General features: G+C 36.8%; 1 protein-coding gene across 1 annotated transcript in view; it reads left to right on the top strand.

Moving 5' to 3' along the window:
• The window catches only part of PTAR1 (protein prenyltransferase alpha subunit repeat containing 1), a 43,731-nt gene that overhangs the window by 2,176 nt on the left and 21,039 nt on the right, over window positions 1-20,516 (top strand). Inside the window, exons 2-6 of the mRNA XM_058166977.1 lie at window positions 5,391-5,560; window positions 9,626-9,692; window positions 16,783-16,887; window positions 17,827-18,040; window positions 20,007-20,323. Of these exons, the coding sequence (XP_058022960.1) occupies window positions 5,391-5,560; window positions 9,626-9,692; window positions 16,783-16,887; window positions 17,827-18,040; window positions 20,007-20,323 (873 nt within the window). The remainder of the gene's footprint in view (window positions 1-5,390; window positions 5,561-9,625; window positions 9,693-16,782; window positions 16,888-17,826; window positions 18,041-20,006; window positions 20,324-20,516) is intronic.

The following is a 20,516-nucleotide window of genomic DNA, read 5'->3' as shown; positions in this document are numbered from 1 at the left end:
GGGAACTATGAGAAGATTAATAGTAGTGCAGATTCAGTAAATAGTTTGACAGTGTTGATGGAATTATTTGTTTAGCAGAGTGATGGCCTTCGGGGAAAAACTGTTCTTGTGTCTAGTTGTTCTGGTGTGCAGTGCTCTATAGCGTCGTTTTGAGGGTAGGAGTTGAAACAGTTTATGTCCAGGATGCGAGGGGTCTGTAAATATTTTCACGGCCCTCTTCTTGATTCGTGCAGTATACAGGTCCTCAATGGAAGGCAGGTTGGTAGCAATTATTTTTTCTGCAGTTCTAATTATCCTCTGAAGTCTGTGTTTTTCTTGTTGGGTTGCAGAACCGAACCAGACAGTTATAGAGGTGCAAATGACAGACTCAATAATTCCTCTGTAGAACTGAATCAGCAGCTCCTTGGGCAGTTTGAGCTTACTGAGTTGGCGCAGAAAGAACATTCTTTGTTGTCCTTTTTTAATGATGTTTTGATGTTAGCTGTCCATTTTAGATCTTGCGATATGATAGAACCTAGAAATTTGAAGGTTTCTACTGTTGATACTGTGTTGTCTAGTATTGTGAGAGGTGGAAGTATGGAAGGGTTTCTCCTAAAGTCTACCACCATTTCTACGGTTTTGAGTGTGTTCAGTTCCAGATTGTTTTGGTTGCACCACAAGGCTAGTCGTTCGACCTCTTGTCTATATGCGGATTCGTCATTGTCTCGAATGAGACCAATCACTGTTGTGTCATCTGCGAACTTCAGTAACTTAACAGATGGATCATTGGAGATGCAGTCATTGGTATACAGAGAGAAGAGAAGTGGGGAGAGCACACAGTCTTGGGGGCCCCCTGTGCTAATTGTACAGGTATTTGATGTGATCTTGCTTAGCTTCACCTGCTGCTTCCTGTTTGTTAGGAAGCTTGTGATCCACTTACAAGTCTGTTCCGGTACCTGTAGCTGGTTTAGCTTAGTTAGAAGAATGTCTGGAATGATGGTATTGAATGCTGAACTAAAGTCTACAAAAAGGACCCTTGCATAGGTCTTTGGAGACTCAAGATGCTGTAGGATGTAGTGCAGAGCCATATTAACAGCATCATCTGTTGATCTGTTTGCTCGGTATGCAAATTGCAAGGGGTCTATACTGTCAACTGTGAGTTTACTGAGCATGATAGTTGACATTACCTTTGGCTTTTTAATATTAATACAGGTTTTTCAGTTTCCATTTTTGTTTCACAATGTGCTATTCTGAGCTTTTTCGTATAACTCTTTATATTCAGCTAATACTGCCTGAATATTTCATATTTCTCCACATTTCCTTTTTATAATAGTGTAGCATCTTGTTTGTTTTACTGTACTCCTGAAAAATAAGGATAAGTTATTTTCATTAGTCTTATCACATTCATTTTCTAGCATAATCTGGACAGTTAAAGGCCTTACTTCAGTCAGTGAAGCCAAGGTGAACCTCCTGAAATTATTTTATCCTCTCCATTAACCCTGGTTTGTTTATTAGAGCTTATAATGCTACTTCAGTTAGAAAGTATCTGTGCATTTATATGCTTCTCTACAATAAGAAAGTTAAATAATGTCAGTCTCTTATTTCCCTCTGCCGTTTCTGAAACTTTTCTGTTCATTTGGCTCTTGTCTGCATGCATAGGAATTGTATATTCTTTAAAAGTTCTTAACCAATCTTTCTTTGCATGATTTGATCCCTGAACATAGTCTCCTTTTACAAATGTTTCTATCACTCTGCAGTGCTATTTGTACAGGATTTTGGTATAGTATTCCCATTTTCTTTTAAACTTGTTTGACTCTATTAGATCTCTCCCATGTTTACTCTTGAGTGCCCTACTTTAACTGTCCATTGCCAGTGGTTTTTCTGATCTTTTTTTCCCACTTTTTGCTGTAAATACTACCAAAGAAATTAATAAGGCATGAAATAAGAAGAAAAGAACTATAACTTCTCCATATCTTTCTATCTTGGCAAATCATTCTTGCTTCTGGCATGTTTGTACATCACCTTTTGTACTTTAAAGAACAACTCGGGTTTTTTTCCATCTGATTCACTTAATCTTGTTAATCTTTCCCTTCGTCTTATCATATTCAGTCTTCTTTAATACATCAATTCCTTATTTATCTGCTCTATATGGCCAAACTACTGTACCTCAATATATTTCTTTCCATACTGGTTATATTCAGTATTGTTTTCAGTTCATATTCATTCAGCGTCCATTCATTTTTATCACTCTTTTCAGTAATGTACTCCTCCTGTAGTCAGTTGTTTTTTATTTTTCTTCTGATGTAGGTGATCCTTTTCCTCATTTAAGTTTATAAGCATCCTTATAGGTGGAAGCATGCAATTGTTTTCACTTGTTTCACTATGCATTCTTTAGTATAAAACTTTCTACAAAATTTCCTCCCTGTATAAGGAAATAACAACCATCTTTCTTCATTTTCATCAAGTTTACTTGCAACCTTACTGTTGTTCAGTGTTCTTCTATAATACGAATTTTTAGCATTTCTTTATGATGGCAGTGTCTTATTTAGCCCATTTCACCAACTTCCAAAACCTTATCTGTTGCTTACTCTCTCTGACTATATTTTTAGTAATTAATTAATTGGGGACACGGTGGCTCAGGGGCTAGGACATTGAGCTTGTCGATCGAAAGGTCAGCAGCTCAGCGGTTCGAATCCCTAGTGCTGCCGTGTAACGGGGTGAGCTCCCGTTACTTGTCCCAGCTTCTGCCAACCTAGCGGTTTCGAAAGCACGTAAAAATGCAAGTAGAAAAAATAAGGACCACCTTTGGTGGGAACGTAACAGCGTTCCATGCGCTTTTGGTGTTGAGTCATGCTGGCCACATGACCACAGAGACGTCTTCAGACAGCTTCGGCTTTGAAACGGAGATGAGCACTGCCCCCTAGAGTCAGCAACAACTAGCACATATGTGCGAGGGGAACCTTTACCTTTACCACTTGCATATTATACAATATCTTTCTACATATTTTTGCAGCAATCATTCTCCTACCAAACATTTCACATCTATAGACTATTAAAACTCTCATTTTATTTATGTGTTTTGAATCAATGTAACTAAAATCTGTTAACTTAAAAAGTAGGTAAATATACCAGGATCCATTATTCCTGTGAACTTGTAATTTCCACTATATTCAGACCAATTTTATTTTAAAGTTGTGGCCATTGCAGCATTTCCATGATTTCTGCCAATTTCCATAAGGAAAATCTTTGGGGAACCTGGCAGGAAGTCAAACATTGTTCCTGCTTCTATTGGGTTTTTGTTGTTGTTGTTGTTTTGCTGCTTGTGGTTATTCTGTTTGTTTCTTATTTCTTTAGGTAAGTAAATATTGACTTACTATTGAAATTGTTTTCCAATGTAATTGTTTTTGTATTTATGATTCATACTCTTTGTAAATGATTACGGACCATCCAGCATTGAGGTTAAAAAATACGGTCAGCCTAAAATATAATGTTCAGTCTGGTCCCATCAAATTACACTACCTTTGTCTCAAAGGATGACCCAACCATTTACAGGATTGTCTGGTGCTTTCCATTAGCATTGTCTCCTCACTTCTAGAGTATAGTGTGTGAGTTTTTTCTTTTTCTTTGATATCCCTCTTGGTCGTTTTAAAGCTTGGTTTTGTCATCAGGTATTAGAACCTGGATTTGTGGTAGAACTAAACAATGTGTTTATTATTTTTGATGGGTTTTCATAGATCTCAGCTGTGGATTGTGTTGGATGAATTTTTTTAACATTGTTCTTATACTTAGCGGGTTTTTTATTTTGCTTTTTTATACTTTTTTTAAAAATTGCTCAGAACTGCTCAGAATCACATAGTTGAGAAGGGCAGCTATATATATATATTGAAATAATGTCCTATATTCTTGTGGATTTGGTAATGTTTAACCAAAATATGAAAAATGGGCTGCCCTGGATAACCCAATCTTGACATTTTTGTACATTTAATGGGCTTATGCATGGGTGGCCCATTTTCCATGCTATTGTGGTTAAAAATTCTTGAGTTATTATATCTGCAGATGGGCTTATATGAAAGTGTATATATGGATATATCGGTACTTTTAAAAGGTGAAGGAAAAATCCAACGTATATACTTACAGCTAGGCTCATCCATGGACAAATCAAACACAACTTTGGGGGCATACCTTACCATCTAAAACACTCACTATACAGTGTACAGTAAATAAAATTTCAGATTCCCTTTTAGTAATTTATCGACTGAGTCTCAGTAAATAGTTTTCTCTTTACCATAAGGAGGAGGATAAAGTAAGTTAGAAATCATATGTGCCAGGTGATTTTTGAAAGGTTGGAATAAAAATAAATTTAATTAAAAATAACTGCTCTGTGGTTATGATTTTTTTTTATTCCTAAGCAGAGTTTTCAAATTCTGGCATGTTTAAATTGTCATTTTTCATTTGAAATAAATGAAGTAATCAAAAGAATCAAATAATGGCAATTAAGCTACATAGAGTTTGAGAAATTTCCATGGGTAATGAACTGGCTTTGTCATAATACCACATAAAACACTGAAATAAGTTATCATGATGTAAATGCTATTTATTCAGTGAGAATATTTGAAAAGAGAAATGCCTATGATTTACAAAATGAGTTAGTGTCTGGTTGGTCTGCATTCATTTCTCACCTGCCAATTTTATGCAGTTTTAGGGAAAATTTTATTTGCTTTTCTAGTATAGTCATATTCTCTTTCCAAGGCATATTTAGAACACAATAAAGCTTTTTTATTACTGTATTTACAACATTTTAGAGCTTCCATTAAATATATATACAATTACAGCTTTATGATCCTCTGAACACTTGCTATAAAACTGTCCTATAAAATCAACATATATAAGATAGTGCTATTAATTACATAAGAAGAAAAATTTAAATTGGTTACTTCATTGGAAGAAAAACAAATTAGGCAGAATGAAGTGGATAGGGCCATGGGTAGCATTATCATTAACATTAGATCCTCCCATGCTGTGTAGCACATAGAGCAGCAAGGGATCTCCAGTATTTTCAGTCTTGGTGAGTACTTCAGAGTCTTCTCATATGATGTTTAGAATCTTCAAATATTCCATGAACGTCTTCACTGTATATTTTAAGGGTGTTCTCTTGGTGATCATTTAGCATCAAGGTTGGGGTCCATATCATTGCCATCTTGGAGATTTGATGGTTCTCCCTGCAAGTTGGAGTCTTCTGCGTGTGACAATGTTATTTAGTTTTCAGGATAAACTCTTTTGGAGCACTTCTTCATTAATAAGTTAGTAAATTAGAGTCATGGGTGAGATGGAAAAAGTTTAGCTAATGCAAAAAATGGCAACATCTGATGAAAGGAAGATATAGTTAATCTAATTTTTATTATTATTTTAAGAGATGAAATTGGATTAATCCCCTGCCCTGAAGCCAGATATAATCGAAGCCCAATAGTTCTGGTTGAAAACAAACTTGGAGTGGAAAGCTGGTGTGTCAAATTTCTTTTGCCCTATGTCCATAACAAGCTTCTTCACTACAAACTAAGAAAGCAGTGGCTCAACAAAGAAGGTAAGTGACTTCATAAATTACAAAATATTGCTGTCATAAAAGCTTTCTCCAGCTCATATATGTGTACTACCCATGCCTTCGGTAAAAATAACCTAATCATTCCCACCTATCCTTAGAGGAATCTTCCTGAATTCTCAACAAATTTGCAATCGAAAGCATGATTACACGATTAATATTGCACATAGTTGAACCCTTTTTCTTTACAGAAAATAATCAGTGGAATAATCCAGAGGCCTTTTAACATATGATTAGCTCATCAGTACTCCAGGTCGTACCTTGTGTACATGATTGCTAGAAACAGCGCTGCAGCTGAAGAAATAACAGTAATAATCTTGTAAAGCAACTAGAATTTTAATATTCTGAAAATTGTTTTGAAAATTGGCAGGGCAGGAACCTAAAGCATTTGGTGTGAAACAGCTGCAGGTAATCCTTGACTTGCAACCATTTGTTTGATGACCATTCAGTGTTACAGTGGCATTGAAAAAAGTGATTTACAACTGGTCTTCACACTTAGAACTATTGCAGCATCCCCATAGTCCTCTGATCAAAATTGGGGCACTTGGGGATTGATATATACTTATGATGGTTGCTGTGTTCCAGGTCATGTGCCTAACTACCTTTCCACCACCCTCCCTGGAAAGGAGACGAGTGGAAATTGTACATAATGATTGGGTCCAGGAATAGTGTTTTGAGAGGCTGTACTACATCCTTCTTCATGGAGGAAGGGACCAACCCTCCCATAAAGAAGGCGATACCAGCATATACATCCCATCACAGATCACCTCCTGGGCAGCCTGAACACATCCATGTCTTCCTATTTTAAAGGGATGTGTTTACTTGACCAGTCTTTTCAAGAGATGAACAATAAATTTGTTGGAATTATTGTTCTTTTTAGGGTTTCATGTTAAGGGCTTCTGGTGGCTCAGACTGCTAAGACAGTCTATTATTAACACAGCTGCTTGCAATTACTGCAGGTTCAAGTCCCACCAGGCCCAAGGTTGACTCAGCCTTCCATCCTTTATAAGGTAGGTAAAATGAGGACCCAGATTGTTGGGGGCAATAAGTTGACTTTGTATACAATATACAAATGGATGAAGACTATTGCTTAACATAGTGTAAGCCGCCCTGAGTCTTCGGAGAATGCAAAAAAAAAAAAAAGATGGATTGGATATATTCTGTTTTTTTACTCAGCCAGAATAAAATAACAGTCCTTTGTTTTAACAGTTCTTCATTGGACCCATTTCTCAAGAGCACAAGATAATACTGGTGATATGTTTCTAGGCCAGTCCATAGTGAAAGGGATCTAATCAAGCTTCTCTCCTTGAGATGAGGAAGGTCACTTGCCTGAGGGGAGCGAGTTTGAAGGGAATAAGTGCTTGCCAAAAGAACTTCAACTGATTTATATGAACCATTCATAGCAGTAGAGGATCATTATGCTTTATGTAAACAGCCACCCTCTCTCAAGAGTTTTTTTTTCCTACCAAGTTGAAATACAGTATTCCCAGAGAATAGAGACAATTTGGGAATAACCACTGTTCTACCACATTAGAAGCAAGGGAAAATAAAATTAGAAATTCCAACTTGCCCATTTCAAGGAGAAGAAAATAAGTCTCTGCGTTCCTATCTCTCATTTTAATTTCTACTGTCAGCAAGAAGTGATAATGACGTCTAAGAGACTACTTGTTTTTTAATGCCTAATTTGTTGCTGAAAACATTTGTCATCCCAGTTGGCAAGAGTGTAGAAGCCTTAACTAATAAAGAATAAAGAAATGGCCCAAATGATAGATAGTCTCTTTCCTAAATTCCCTCTCCCCCTCCATAGAGCCACCCCCAAATTTAATGAGCAGAGCTACAGAGAGGAAGGAACATTTCTTTTTAATGCAAATTGAGGAAATCAAGACCTGATTTTTAGCCCTGATTTTAATAATAATAGTTTAAATAGATTTAATTTTACATTGACTTTAATCTATTTAAATAGAAATGCTAGTAAATTTTATAAATACAGATGTATCACTATTTTTATTGCTTTTTGCATTTTATCTCGATTGTGCTGATTAAATTGAAAGTGTGATACATCTGAGTCCTTCGGGAGATAGGGCGGTATAAAAATTCGAATAAATAAATAAAAATAAATAAATAAATAAATTATCACATCTTGGAGTATTGAAAGATAGCATATTGTTACTGCTGTGATACCGTATATACAGTGTATTAAATGACAGGCTTCAAGGGGCAATATTTTTTCAGAGAAATTGCTCCTGTACTTAGGAATGTACAAAGGTCACGCATCAAATGAGTAAGGAACTGTTTAGAAGAAAATGGTAATCAATTCAAACGTTTAATGTAATGTATATATTAAATTCTCTGACAAGGGTCCCCAACCTCCAGGCCACGGCCCACTTGAGCCTTTCGGAACCGGGCCGCAGAAGTGGTGGGTGATTGCATGTGCGCATCCCCAGTTGTGTGAGCAGCAGGCACCAGATGTGCGCTCCATTTGCACACATACCTGCTGATTGGTCAAATGGACCTATGCGTGCTTGCCCGCCATGTGCGGGGAGCCATCCCCTCCTTCCTTCCACCATTCCACAAAGCTAAAAAGGTTGGGGAACTCTCCGAGGCCTGACTTTTGGTGCATATTTATGTTGACATATGTATTTGTTGAACCAAATAATCATTGTACAAATTGCGTGCATTAATGTAATAAAAACAGGATGGAGGCTGTATTTTTCCCAGTACTATAAATTGCTTTCTGACATTTATAATAAGAATCTAAATTAAAATCATAAAGATCCCCTGCAGTTTTGCTCAGACCTTGCCTGACTGTATGAACACATCATCTAACTTTCCTTAAAAATCTAAGAGTAAACCATAAATTGACCTATGAAGATTATGCTTACAAACCTGACTGACTGATTCTTGTGAAGATGAAATGAAATAGAAATACTTTACTGAAGAATTGTCTGTAGAAGTTGGTTTTATGTAAATTTCCTTTTGCTACATTTCTTCTGGTAAGAAACATTTCTTTGAAATCATCTGCTACAGTATCATTTCACAACTATAGGTTGTTTTCATACTGGTTCTCACACAATTTCAAATTGTAATGAAGCCATAGTTATATTTGAAATTACTCAGAAGGCCATTTTTAATTTTTTTTTAACTCAAACATAGTAGCATTAAAGTGCCACCTGCAGAATAGTATGTATTTCCATTATAAAGTAACACCTTTCTTTTTTAACACAATTTTCTCTTGTCTTTGCCATTGCATCCCATATCATGCCCTGTATTTTTCCATAACATATAACCTCTAAACTGCATTGTTTGTTTTCTTTTGTCACTTTCTATACCACCAGCGTCCTTTTCTTATCTGTTCTGTACATCCTGCTTTCTCTTACTGTTTCCAAAAGTCTCCATGCCTATTTCTTTTTCTTCCTCTCTCTCTCTTTCTTTCTTTCTTTCTTTCTTTCTTTCTTTCTTTCTTTCTTTCTTTCTTTCTTTCTTTCTTTCTCTTTTAGTTTGCAGTTTTCATAGTGCACTTGCATCTCAAAGGTATTGAGTTCTATAATAGAAGAAAAGCTGTTCACATAGTGTGGAAGCTTTTAAATTTCAACTGAACAAGAATAATATTTTCCCTCTTTCCTTTTAATGTGATTTTGATGGACTTTGGCTCTATTTCATGTGAAACTGATTCATTAAGTGCATCATTTATTGTATTGCTAACATAATGTCTGATGTTTCTGCTTACAATCAGAACTTAGAACCTTTAATTTCTCAAATATTGCTAAACTTTTAATTCCCAGTATCATTAGCCATTTCAGATGTTTTGATACACAATGTTTGGTACATAATTTTGGATAAATGTTCCACATCTCACACAACTTCAAAGGGTTTGAAAGAAGGGATAGGAATCTCATCAATATTACATAAACACAAATAACAGAGCAAGTATCACACATAAAGTCTAATGCTAAAAATGTTTTAAAAATAGCATTAGACTTTATGTATGATACACCATAAGCGTATATATGCATTTCAATAAAATATTTAATCCTCTTTATCTCTGTTTAGAGTTGATAGATATCACATGTACCTTGTTGTTGCTGAACCCAGATTTCACCACTGCATGGAATGTAAGGTAAGATTAGTAAATCAGATATAAAGACTTCTGCTGATACCCTCATGTTTTAGACTACGATTTCATGGACTCCTTTCTTCTCTAAGTTCACACAAAGCTATTTATGAGTAACCATATATATTATATATTACAGAGAACCTTATTTCATGTATAATGATTTTTAAATCAGTATATTGGTTCAACTGGGTGTAATAAAATGTGAATTTATATATGAATAGTTGTACAATATTGTATTTTATTTATCAACATTTTTAAAGTGCCTTTTGAATATAAAATTCTCAGAGCAATATGCAAAGCAAATTATCAGCCCTGCTAGATAGGCCAGACTGGGAAATCAACTTCACTGGAAGGCTAAAAATATAATATAATCTCTTTTATAGAGATTAGCTATAACAATAAAATCTTGCAAGTCTGATTATTCTTACCTTGTAGTCCTCCTCCTTAAATTTTGGTGAATTTGAGAGACATCTGTCTGAGTAACTTCCAAATGCTGCCTCCTTGTTCTCATGCATACACAAATTTATAAACATTCATCTTTTTTAGGAACTATTACTTAAAACTGATTATGTTCAATTGTACATTGGCATTCTAGGTCAAACTATGATAGTTTGATATGATATAGATTCAGTGGTGAAATGTAAAATTTGTTACTACCGGTTCTGTGGGCGTGGCTTGGTGGTGGTGGGGTAATGTGACTGGGTAGGCATGGTCAACTTTTTTTTTTTACTTTTAAAAGCATTTTTTCTACAACCTCTTCAGCCGAAGAGGTTGTAAAAAATGCTTTTAAAAGGCTCTGATGATCCCAGCTGAGTTGCCTAATAGTCAGAGGCTTTTGTTTTCTTTTAAAAACAATTTTTGCCTTAAAAATGCTTTTAAAAGCCTCTGATGATCCCAGCTGAGCCGCACGATCATCAGAGGCTGTTTTTTTTTTACTTTTAAAAGAATTTTGTTGTCAGAAGAAAAAATGCTTTTAAAAGTAAAAAAAAAAAACAACCTCTGATGATCCCGCGGCCCAGCTCGGCATGGAGGGGGGCAGGGATTTTTGCTACCGGTTCTCCAAACCACCCACTGCCATCGCTACCGGATCCGAAACTGGGAGTATTTCACCCCTGTATAGATTGATATAGACTGGAAGATATAAACCTAGGGAAAAGTCTCAATAAGTAGAAACAAACTCAGACTTAATCCTAGCAAATTGAGTTATTGTTTCTTCAAAAATATTTTGGTTCTGAGATGGTGCTTGCATTTGGATTGCAATCCCTTTGCAAGAGCAGGTTCTGTTGGACCCATGTCTCCTATAATAGCAGGTTGGGAAGCCTTGGACCTGCTAAGGCTAGTGTGCCAGTTGTTGTCCTTTTTGGACCAGGATGCCATGGGATCAATGATTTTTGTCTTTATGACTCACAAGACTCTTTATGACCCTAACTAAGGCAGAATATCAGCAAATAACCCAAACCTGTAAAAATGAAGTGAGGAAAGCTAAGGCTCACAATGAACAAAGGCTAGCGACAAAAGTAAAAAATAACAAAAAAGCTTCTTCCAACATGTTAAAAACAAGAAAAAAGTCAAGAAAACAATTGGCCCATTGCTGGGAGAAAGTGGCAAGAAGGTGACAAGCAACGGGGAGAAAGCAGATCTACTTAACTCATTTTTTGCATCTGTCTTTACACAAAAGGAAAAAACAATCCAACCTATCAAAAACAGCACTACAAAAAAACAGATTAGAAACACAAGTTAAAATAGGGAAGAAAATGGTAAGTGAACACCTGTCTACCCTAGACGAGTTCAAATCATCAGGACCGGATGGATTACACCCCAAGGTTCTGAAGGAACTGGCAGACGTGATCTCAGAACCACTGAACTATATCTTTCAAAGATCCTGGAGCACAGGGGAACTGCGAGAGAACTGGAAAAGAGCTGATGTAGTTCCCATCTTCAAAAAAGGAAAAAAAACAGATCCAGGAAACTACAGACCTATCAGCCTGACCTCAATACCAGGGAAGATTCTGGAAAAGATAATCAAGCAACGAACCACCGATCACCTAGAAGCAAACAAAGTAATAACCAAAAGCCAACATGGGTTTGTCAAAAACGGATCATGCCAGACTAATCTCATTGCATTCTTCGACAAAGTGACAAAATCACAAGAAAAAAGTCAAGGAAACAAGAAAAAAGTCAAGGAAACAAGAAAAAAGTCAAGGAAACAATTGGCCCATTGCTGGGAGAAAGTGGCAAGAAGATGACAAGCAACAGGGAGAAAGCAGATCTACTTAACTCATATTTTGCATCTGTCTTTACACAAAAGGAAAAAACAATCCAACCTATCAAAAACAGCACTACAAAAAACAGATTAGAAACACAAGTTAAAATAGGGAAGAAAATGGTAAGTGAACACCTGTCTACCCTAGACGAGTTCAAATCACCAGGACCGGATGGATTACACCCCAAGGTTCTGAAGGAACTGGCAGACGTGATCTCAGAACCACTGAACTATATCTTTCAAAGATCCTGGAGCACAGGGGAACTGCGAGAGAACTGGAAAAGAGCTGATGTAGTTCCCATCTTCAAAAAAGGAAAAAAAACAGATCCAGGAAACTAGAGACCTATCAGTCTGACCTCAATACCGGGGAAGATTCTGGAAAAGATAATCAAGCAACGAATCACCGAACACCTAGAAGCAAACAAAGTAATAACCAAAAGCCAACATGGGTTTGTCAAAAACAGATCATGCCAGACTAATCTTATCGCATTCTTTGACAAAATGACAAAATTAGTAGACCAGAGGAATGCTGTCAATATAATTTACTTCGACGTCAGTAAAGCATTTGATAAAGTAGACCATAACCTACTACTAGATAAAGTAGAAAAATGTGGGTTAGACAGCACCACCACCAGATGGATTCGTAACTGGCTGACCAACCGCACTCAACGTGTAGTCCTCAACGGAACTACATCCACATGGAGGGAAGTATGCAGTGGAGTACCCCAAGGCTCTGTTTTAGGCCCAGTACTCTTCAACATCTTCATCAATGACTTGGACGAGGGGATAGATGGGGAACTCATCAAATTTGCAGATGACACCAAGCTGGCAGGAATAGCCAACACTCCAGAAGATAGGCTCAAGTTACAGAAAGATCTTGACAGACTTGAACATTGGGCGCTATCTAACAAAATGAAATTCAACAGTGAAAAAAGTAAGGTTCTACATTTAGGAAAAAAACCAAAATGCACAGGTATCGTATATGTGGTATTTTGCTCAATAGTAGCAACTGTGAGAGGGATCTTGGAGTCCTAGTGGACAACCATTTAGATATGAGCCAGCAGTGTGCAGCAGCTGCCAAAAAAGCCAATACAGTTCTGGGCTGCATAAACAGAGGGATAGAATCAAGAACACGTGAAGTGTTAATACCACTTTATAATGTCTTGGTAAGGCCACACTTGGAATATTGCATTCAGTTTTAGTCGCCACGATGTATAAAAGATGTTGAGACTCTAAAAAGAGTGCAAAGAAGAGCAACAAAGATGATTAGGGGACTGGAGGCTAAAACATATGAAGAACGGTTGCAGGAACTGGGTATGTCTAGTTTAGTGAAAAGAAAGGCTAGAGGAGACATGATAGCAGTGTTCCAATATCTCAGGGGTTGCCACAAAGAAGAGGGAGTCAAACTATTTATTCTCCAAAGCACCTGAGGATGGAACAAGAAGCAATGGGTGGAAACTAATCAAGTAGAGAAGCAACTTAGAACTAAGGAGAAATTTCCTGACAGTTAGAACAATTAATCAGTGGAACAACTTGCCTGCAGAAGTTGTGAATGCTCCAACACTGGAAATTTTAAAGAAAATGTTGGATAACCATTTGTCTGAAATGGTGTAGGGTTTCCTGCCTGGGCAGGGGGTTGGACTAGAAGACCTCCAAGGTCCCTTCCAACTGTTATTATTATAAGATTAGATTATCATTAGCATGCTCTACATGGAGCTGTTGAAAATGAATTTGGAAGCTATAGATAGTACAAAAGGTAGGAGACAAGTACTGGTAGCTACCCTGAAATGTTTTACATCTCCAGTATAAATAAAAAGCTAACATTTATCCTTTCAAATATATTTTTGGGGAGTCCAGTATACCCTAAATATAACTTTTTCATGAATCAATCTTGGTCTCAAACCTGTAGATCCCATTTTAACATTTTTAAGAACGTGAAGCCATTAATGGGACTTAAAAGAAATCCTAGTTCTTTAGGCCATATTTTGAAATATCCCAGAATTGTCCACTTTAAAATTATTCTTGAGTTTTTCGTAGAGATATATTAAAAGTTGGGAAGAGATGCTGAATAATCTGTCCAGTGAAAAAAGAACACGTGCATGAAGGCAGAACACGATAATTAAATGAATGAAAAGATCGAATCTGAATCCTGCAACATTGGCTTTTGCTACTTGTAATAAAATAACTCAAAGATGGATTAAATACATGCTTTCTCGCTAAGTCTTCAGGTTTGATCTGTAATCACTACTTTAAATTCTGATCACCACTGTGAAGACAGATCCTGCATTTTCCATTCACCTTCCAAGAGGTTATTAAGATTCATTTCTTGCGGTATTATATTTTAATTTCATATGCTAATTAAGACTAATACAAGTTGTGTTTTAAGGGGTAATCATTTTTACTGAGAAATGGGAAATAATCAAAACTTCTATATTATAAATCATTCTGTTTCATGTTCTTTGGATTGATGAAATATATTGTAAAAATGTCATTTTACATCTTAGTTTAATTTTAGTTTTGTAATTTGGGGGTGTCAGTTTTTAAATAATTTGTAAATAGTGATTAATCTTATTTATATAAGCCTGAATTATTTATTCAGCTAGCTGAAAAATTGCATAAAGACACATCAGAAATTGAACTCTATGTTGTGAATGCATTTAGGAGGTTATATGCCAGTTGTCAGGCGTAGATGCACCCTCTTGCTAATGTATTGCATGAATGCTATGTAGCCAGATTCATTTATTTCTACATTTTAATACATGGTGATGGAAGAGTATAGAAAACAGTGATACCTGAAGCAGCTCTAATTAGGTGATTAATGAAAAGAATGGGAGAACATTGAGAGATCAATGGAAGATGTTTCCATTAATTTAATTTATTCCATTTGCTTATATCTAGAGCCGATGTTGTCTTGCTATACAGTAGGTATCACCATACCTGTCTTCATCTCCTCTTGTATTGTTATTTCACAGATTTTTTAATGAATTATAATGCTGCTCAGTGAAATGCCACCTTGGTACTAGAGAGCTGTAGGAAAAGATTGGTTGTCTATGCCAGAGGTCTCCAACCTTGGTCCCTTTAAGACTTGTGAACTTCAACTCCCAGAGTTCCTCAGCCAGCTTTGCTGGCTGAGGGACTCTGGGAGTTGAAGTCCACAAGTCTTAAAACGACCAAGGTTGGAGACCCCTGGTCTATGCTGTGTGTGCATTGCCTTTGAGAGGATTGTGTTACCTACTTGGATTTAACATCGTGTTTGGTCTGATTTGTGTGGCTTCGTAAAAATAAAGTTTCTTTATACCCTTGTGGCAGATGGCATGGTTTAATATTGCAACAGCGAATTTGGGTTTCCACATCTGAACCCACTTATGTGTCTTGAAAATGGAAGATGCAAATAGCCATTGCATCATATTTTCCTAAACAGTGAAAATAATGCAAGTAGGACGAAGTAAGAGACATCACTTCACTGCCATATCCTTCACTGAGAGTTTTACCCAGGATGTACCTCTTTCCAAATGTTAATCCCTTTCCAAAAGAATTGAAGGATGATACCCTACTCTTCTGGTTAGGGTTCTTATGGGAAAGCTGTTGATTAGCTTGTTACCTTTCCCCATTAAAGAAGAAGGATAGAAGCATAAAGATAAATCTCTGGGCGACAGTTAGCAGTGCTGAGGAGGGGACATGGCCATGGGCTGAAAATGGGGTCATAGGATCAACTTTTTGGGGACATGGGATCACCTTTTGTGACCTTCTGACGAGCCAAGTCAACGGAGAAGCCAGATTCACCTAACAATCATGTTACTAACTTAATTTTTTTTTTAATTTTTTTTTAATTTACATTTATATCCCGCCCTTCTCCAAAGACTCAGGGCGGCTTACAGTGTGTAAGGCTTAAGTTAGCTGAAGTAATTCACTTAACAACTCTGCAAGAAAGGTCCTAAATGGTGCGAAATTCACTTAACTATCTCACTTGACAACAGAAATTGTGATCATAAGTCAAGGACAGCCTATATCAGTGTTGGCAAAACTATGGTACGCGTGCCGGAAGTGGCACGCAAAACTGTCCCATGCCAAATGCGCGGCATCGCCAGCTCCTCATCGTGTTCCTGCACTCAAACATGTGCCGGTCAGCTGGCCATCATGCGCGCAGTGTCGGTGGACCTCGGAAGTGGCGGCAGTCCATCGCACATGCACAAGCCGGCACCCGGCCTTCCGGGTTGGCATTGCAGACATGCGCAATGGATCGCCGCATTTTCGGGGTCGGCGGCATCACGTGCGCAACGGCCAGCTGACCGGTGCATGTTTGAGCGCAGGAATGCGACGGAAGCCAGCAAGGCTGTGCATTCGACACAGGACGGTTTCACGTGCTACTTCCGGCATGCGAGAACACTAAAGGTTTGCCAACACTGGCCTATATATTCTTATGAAGCACTTCTTGCGTATTAATTGCAATTTTCATTTTGACATCTGCGTGTGTGTATTCAGTGTTTAGAAATACATAACGTAGTATTTAGAGACACACAATTACCACATTCTTATATAGAGGAGACTCCTTTCTGGGTAATATCTGCTCAGTTCCAGAGTGTCGAAACAGTGATCCTGGTTGATGGCTTGGCAGCACAGGATACATCCTACTAGTTGTCGTCTTCATCTGATAATGATTTGCCAGGCCAGACCAAGGCGCATGGTTGTGAAGTTCTAATATTATAAATCTGATGCTTTTTACTAATGTTTAAATAGGTACACGGTGGGTATCGTGTATCATTACTTTTATTAGGGAGCAAGTGCTTGGCAAATTATGTTTAGTAGCTATGTCTTTGGTTTTTGTTTCAGAAAAGAATTGATATTGTCTGGCACTTTAAACCCCATTAAAGACTTACATCTTGGGAAATTGGCACTAACCAAGTTTCCGAAAAGTCCAGAAACCTGGATTCATAGGTTTGTGGTTTTACTTCTTTATACTGAAATACGCATTTGTGTTATCTCTGTGAGATCAGTGGCAGATGTCATCTCAGAAAAAAGGGAACCATTAGGCAGATCTTTGATTTGCTTTAGAGTATTTGCATGTGTGTTTGTGTGTGTGCATGTGAATGCAAACACATATACATACTTCCAGTGTATACATATCTCTGAATTGTTTGCAGCTACCCAATAAATTAATCTTGTAATCATAGCTATTATCAAAAACAAATTCTGAGTAGGAAAAAAAGAAGTCAGTTAAAGCAGGAATGCATAAGGAAGTAATAAGTTTACATCTATTTTATATCTGTTTGTTTGATATTGTGAAAAAAGGATGAAAAATATACCTTGAGTTAGAAATTCAGATTTGTTTTACTTCCATTATATACAAGAATTGTTAACCTGCATGCAGTTCCTTTGTTAATTTTTTTAAATGAACAGTAAAATAAACCAGGAAGCCATAACTAACTATCATAGCTGAACCAGGAACAATCTGCATTTGGTATATATAGTTTTAAATATTTGCTCTGCGTATGAAATAAATTTGAAACAAAGGATGTGGCTTGTTCAGATTATGACATCCTAAGCTTGAGATTGAATATGTGTATGGTCAGTATTCAGGACTTATTTGAGTGTCAGTTTTTAAAGGACCTATTGTCATAAAACAGGAGTTTATTGGTTGGAACCATTAACAAAAGAATTGCATTATCTTAGATAATATTTTATAATATAATTGAACTTCTTTTCAAATAATTATTTTTGTTATTTATTGAGAAAATTCATATGGCTGCCTGACTAACTCATGGTGATTCCGGGAGGAATATAAATATCCTTATGTGCTGTATTAAGAAATAATTTAATGACCTAATGAATAAAAATGTTTTCATTAAATTGGCTTTTTTAATTCTGCACAACCAGACGATGGGTTCTGCAACATTTAATCCAGGAAAACTCCTTGCCCACTCTTGTGACTAAAGGGAATTTAGAAGCTTTACCCACGGAAAAAACACAGCGGCTGGTGAAAGAAGAAATGGATGTTTGTTGTGACGCTGCTGGACGATATCCAAGTAATTATAATGCCTGGTCCCATCGTATCTGGGTGTTACAAAATTTGGCAAAGCTCAATACAAAGGTATGGATGCAACAGAAGTTGTACATATGTTTGTTAGCACATTTCTTGAAAATGTTTGCACTGAATTCAGTTAAGTATGACTCACAAGTATTTGGGGCAGCCAGAAAATAATAAAAAGAATTGAGCTAATTCATGCAAAAAAATAGATTAAAGCTGAAGTCACCTAGGGTTCTGACCTCCTTTGACAGAAATCAGTAGAAAAGCAAAATAGGATGAAAATGAAGGCTTCTATGAAAATAAATATGAGATGGCAGGGCTTCGCCATTCTTGTTTGAGCTTGGAAGTTAAGCAAGCCTGGTTGGTCCTAGAATTCGTGGTTCTGAACCTTTTCTTCATCATGGACCCCATTTAAATACTTTTTGTGGCCACAGTTCATGGGCACAGCTCCCTAAGACTTAATTCAAGATTTAAATCATAACATTTCTTCAAGCCTTTGTGGACCCCCTGTGATCACATCACAGTCCCCCAGGGATCCACAGACCACAGGTTCAGAACCGCTATGTTAAAGAATTCCAAGGCTTTAAGATAAACTGAGAAGTTGACAAACACTCTGGAAGAAATTACTTTTGTAATGTTGCTCCCTCTATGTCACAAAATGAAATAGATGTGTCAATGAAGTAACTAGGGGTCAAGCTCGACACAAAGGCATCTTTACCATTACCATATTTTGTTCAGCAGATATTTAAATACCATTTATTTTCATTTCTACTCGCTGTGATCTTAAATTTAAATATGAGAGCCACTTTGATGAAGTGGTTAAATTACCAGGTTAGAAACCAAAAGACCATGAGTTCTAGTCCCACCTTAAGGCACAAAGCCAGCTGGGTGACCTTGGATGGCCATTCTGTCTCAAACCACTTGCGAAAATCTTGCCAAGAAAACCTCAGGGACTAGTCTAGGCATTCACCAGAAATCAACATTGACTCAAAAGGTACAAAAAGTAGGGGGAGAAGCATATGTCAAAACAATGCATCATAAAAATGCAAATTATATATATCGATATAATTTCAAAGAGTTCATGCACTTTAGAAACACCATAGTGAAATTTATGGATGCCTTTCAGATTATCTAAGTTTATCCTGGTTTAATGGATTAGCATGACATTAAACCACTGGAATCTTGCTCACAAATTTTCAAAATATGTTATTAACAAAACAGAAATGCCTATTATAAAACAACTGGTTCCACCCTTTGAGAGTTACCCACAGTGTAAATTCACAGTAAAGTGAATTCTGTGAAACAGTTGGAATCTACCTTAAAATCTAAAAGTAAAATATTCTTACTGTATTTAATATGGTTAGTCGCATAGTCAGCCAGATGTTTAGACTGGATTTGGCATTTTTGTCTACCTACGGAATCCTTTCCAAGAATCTGGGATGGGTAGATGTTGCACTTCATGTAATAACTAAAATGTAATTGAGCCATAATAGGTGGGATCCAATGGGAGCCCTAGATGGAGTATGTAGATCATTCTAGATCAACTAAAGTACAGTAGTGATATACTGGTTTATGGAAGTAGTGCTGGTTAAGGATTAAGTGCATGTATGTGCAACTTCCAGGGATAATTGCCAGTTATGATGAAGAAACATGGTAGTGGTTGGGAAATGACATGTTTTCTCTATGCCAGGAGAAATTGATGTACCAGCACTGGTTAGGAAGAAGGAAGTAAGAAGCAACCCGCATCAGTTAGTGCTGTTCCTTCTTCCTAGACTAATTCAGATTTCTCATTGCTCACCTTTCTCAAATAATTAAATATGTTTGGGTAGCATCTAAGTTTTACTTTTGTTTTTAATTCGGCTGTGTTTTGTTTTTCATGTTTGGTATGTATCATAGACTCCTTGCAATAGCTACACAGCTCTGCAGAAGTCCATAGTTTAACGTACCTTGTCATAATGGAAAATCAGAAAGTGAAAGCTGATTAGCATTTATGTTGAATGCTTCATTCTGTTACGTTTTTAATTCTCAGATTCTCCTTGATGAACTTTCTTCCACTAAACACTGGGTCTCCATACATGTTTCAGACCATAGTGGATTCCACTACCGTCAGTTTCTATTAAAATCTTTGATTGTCAGAACTGGGACTGATTGTATTATAAAGTTATGTGATCACCCAACCAATCAACAAACATCCTGTTTTCCAAAAGATGAAGCAGATGAAGGTGCAGAAGCTTTTTGCGTGGAAAAGCAACAGCCAGATCACTCGCTGTATCTGAAAGAGGAAATAGAGCTCTGCACTGATTTAATTAACACTTATCCAGGGCATGAAACATTGTGGTATCACAGGTAAGAATATTTAAAGAATAGAGGATTCAAAGGGACAGTTACCCCATTCAAATCCAATGCACTTTTTTCCAAGTCAGGTTTTCCTTTCTGGTATTTTAAGATAAACTGAATTCCTCTTCTAAATTCCCAAGCCTTTAGAACAAGTTTGTTGAGAATATATGAAGAATAAGAATATGATCCATCAGCAAGGTAA

The sequence above is a fragment of the Ahaetulla prasina genome, chromosome 2 (assembly GCF_028640845.1).
Source record: "Ahaetulla prasina isolate Xishuangbanna chromosome 2, ASM2864084v1, whole genome shotgun sequence".
In the NCBI taxonomy this organism is placed as follows: Eukaryota; Metazoa; Chordata; class Lepidosauria; order Squamata; family Colubridae; genus Ahaetulla; species Ahaetulla prasina.
This window is presented reverse-complemented; position numbering and strand designations above follow the sequence as displayed.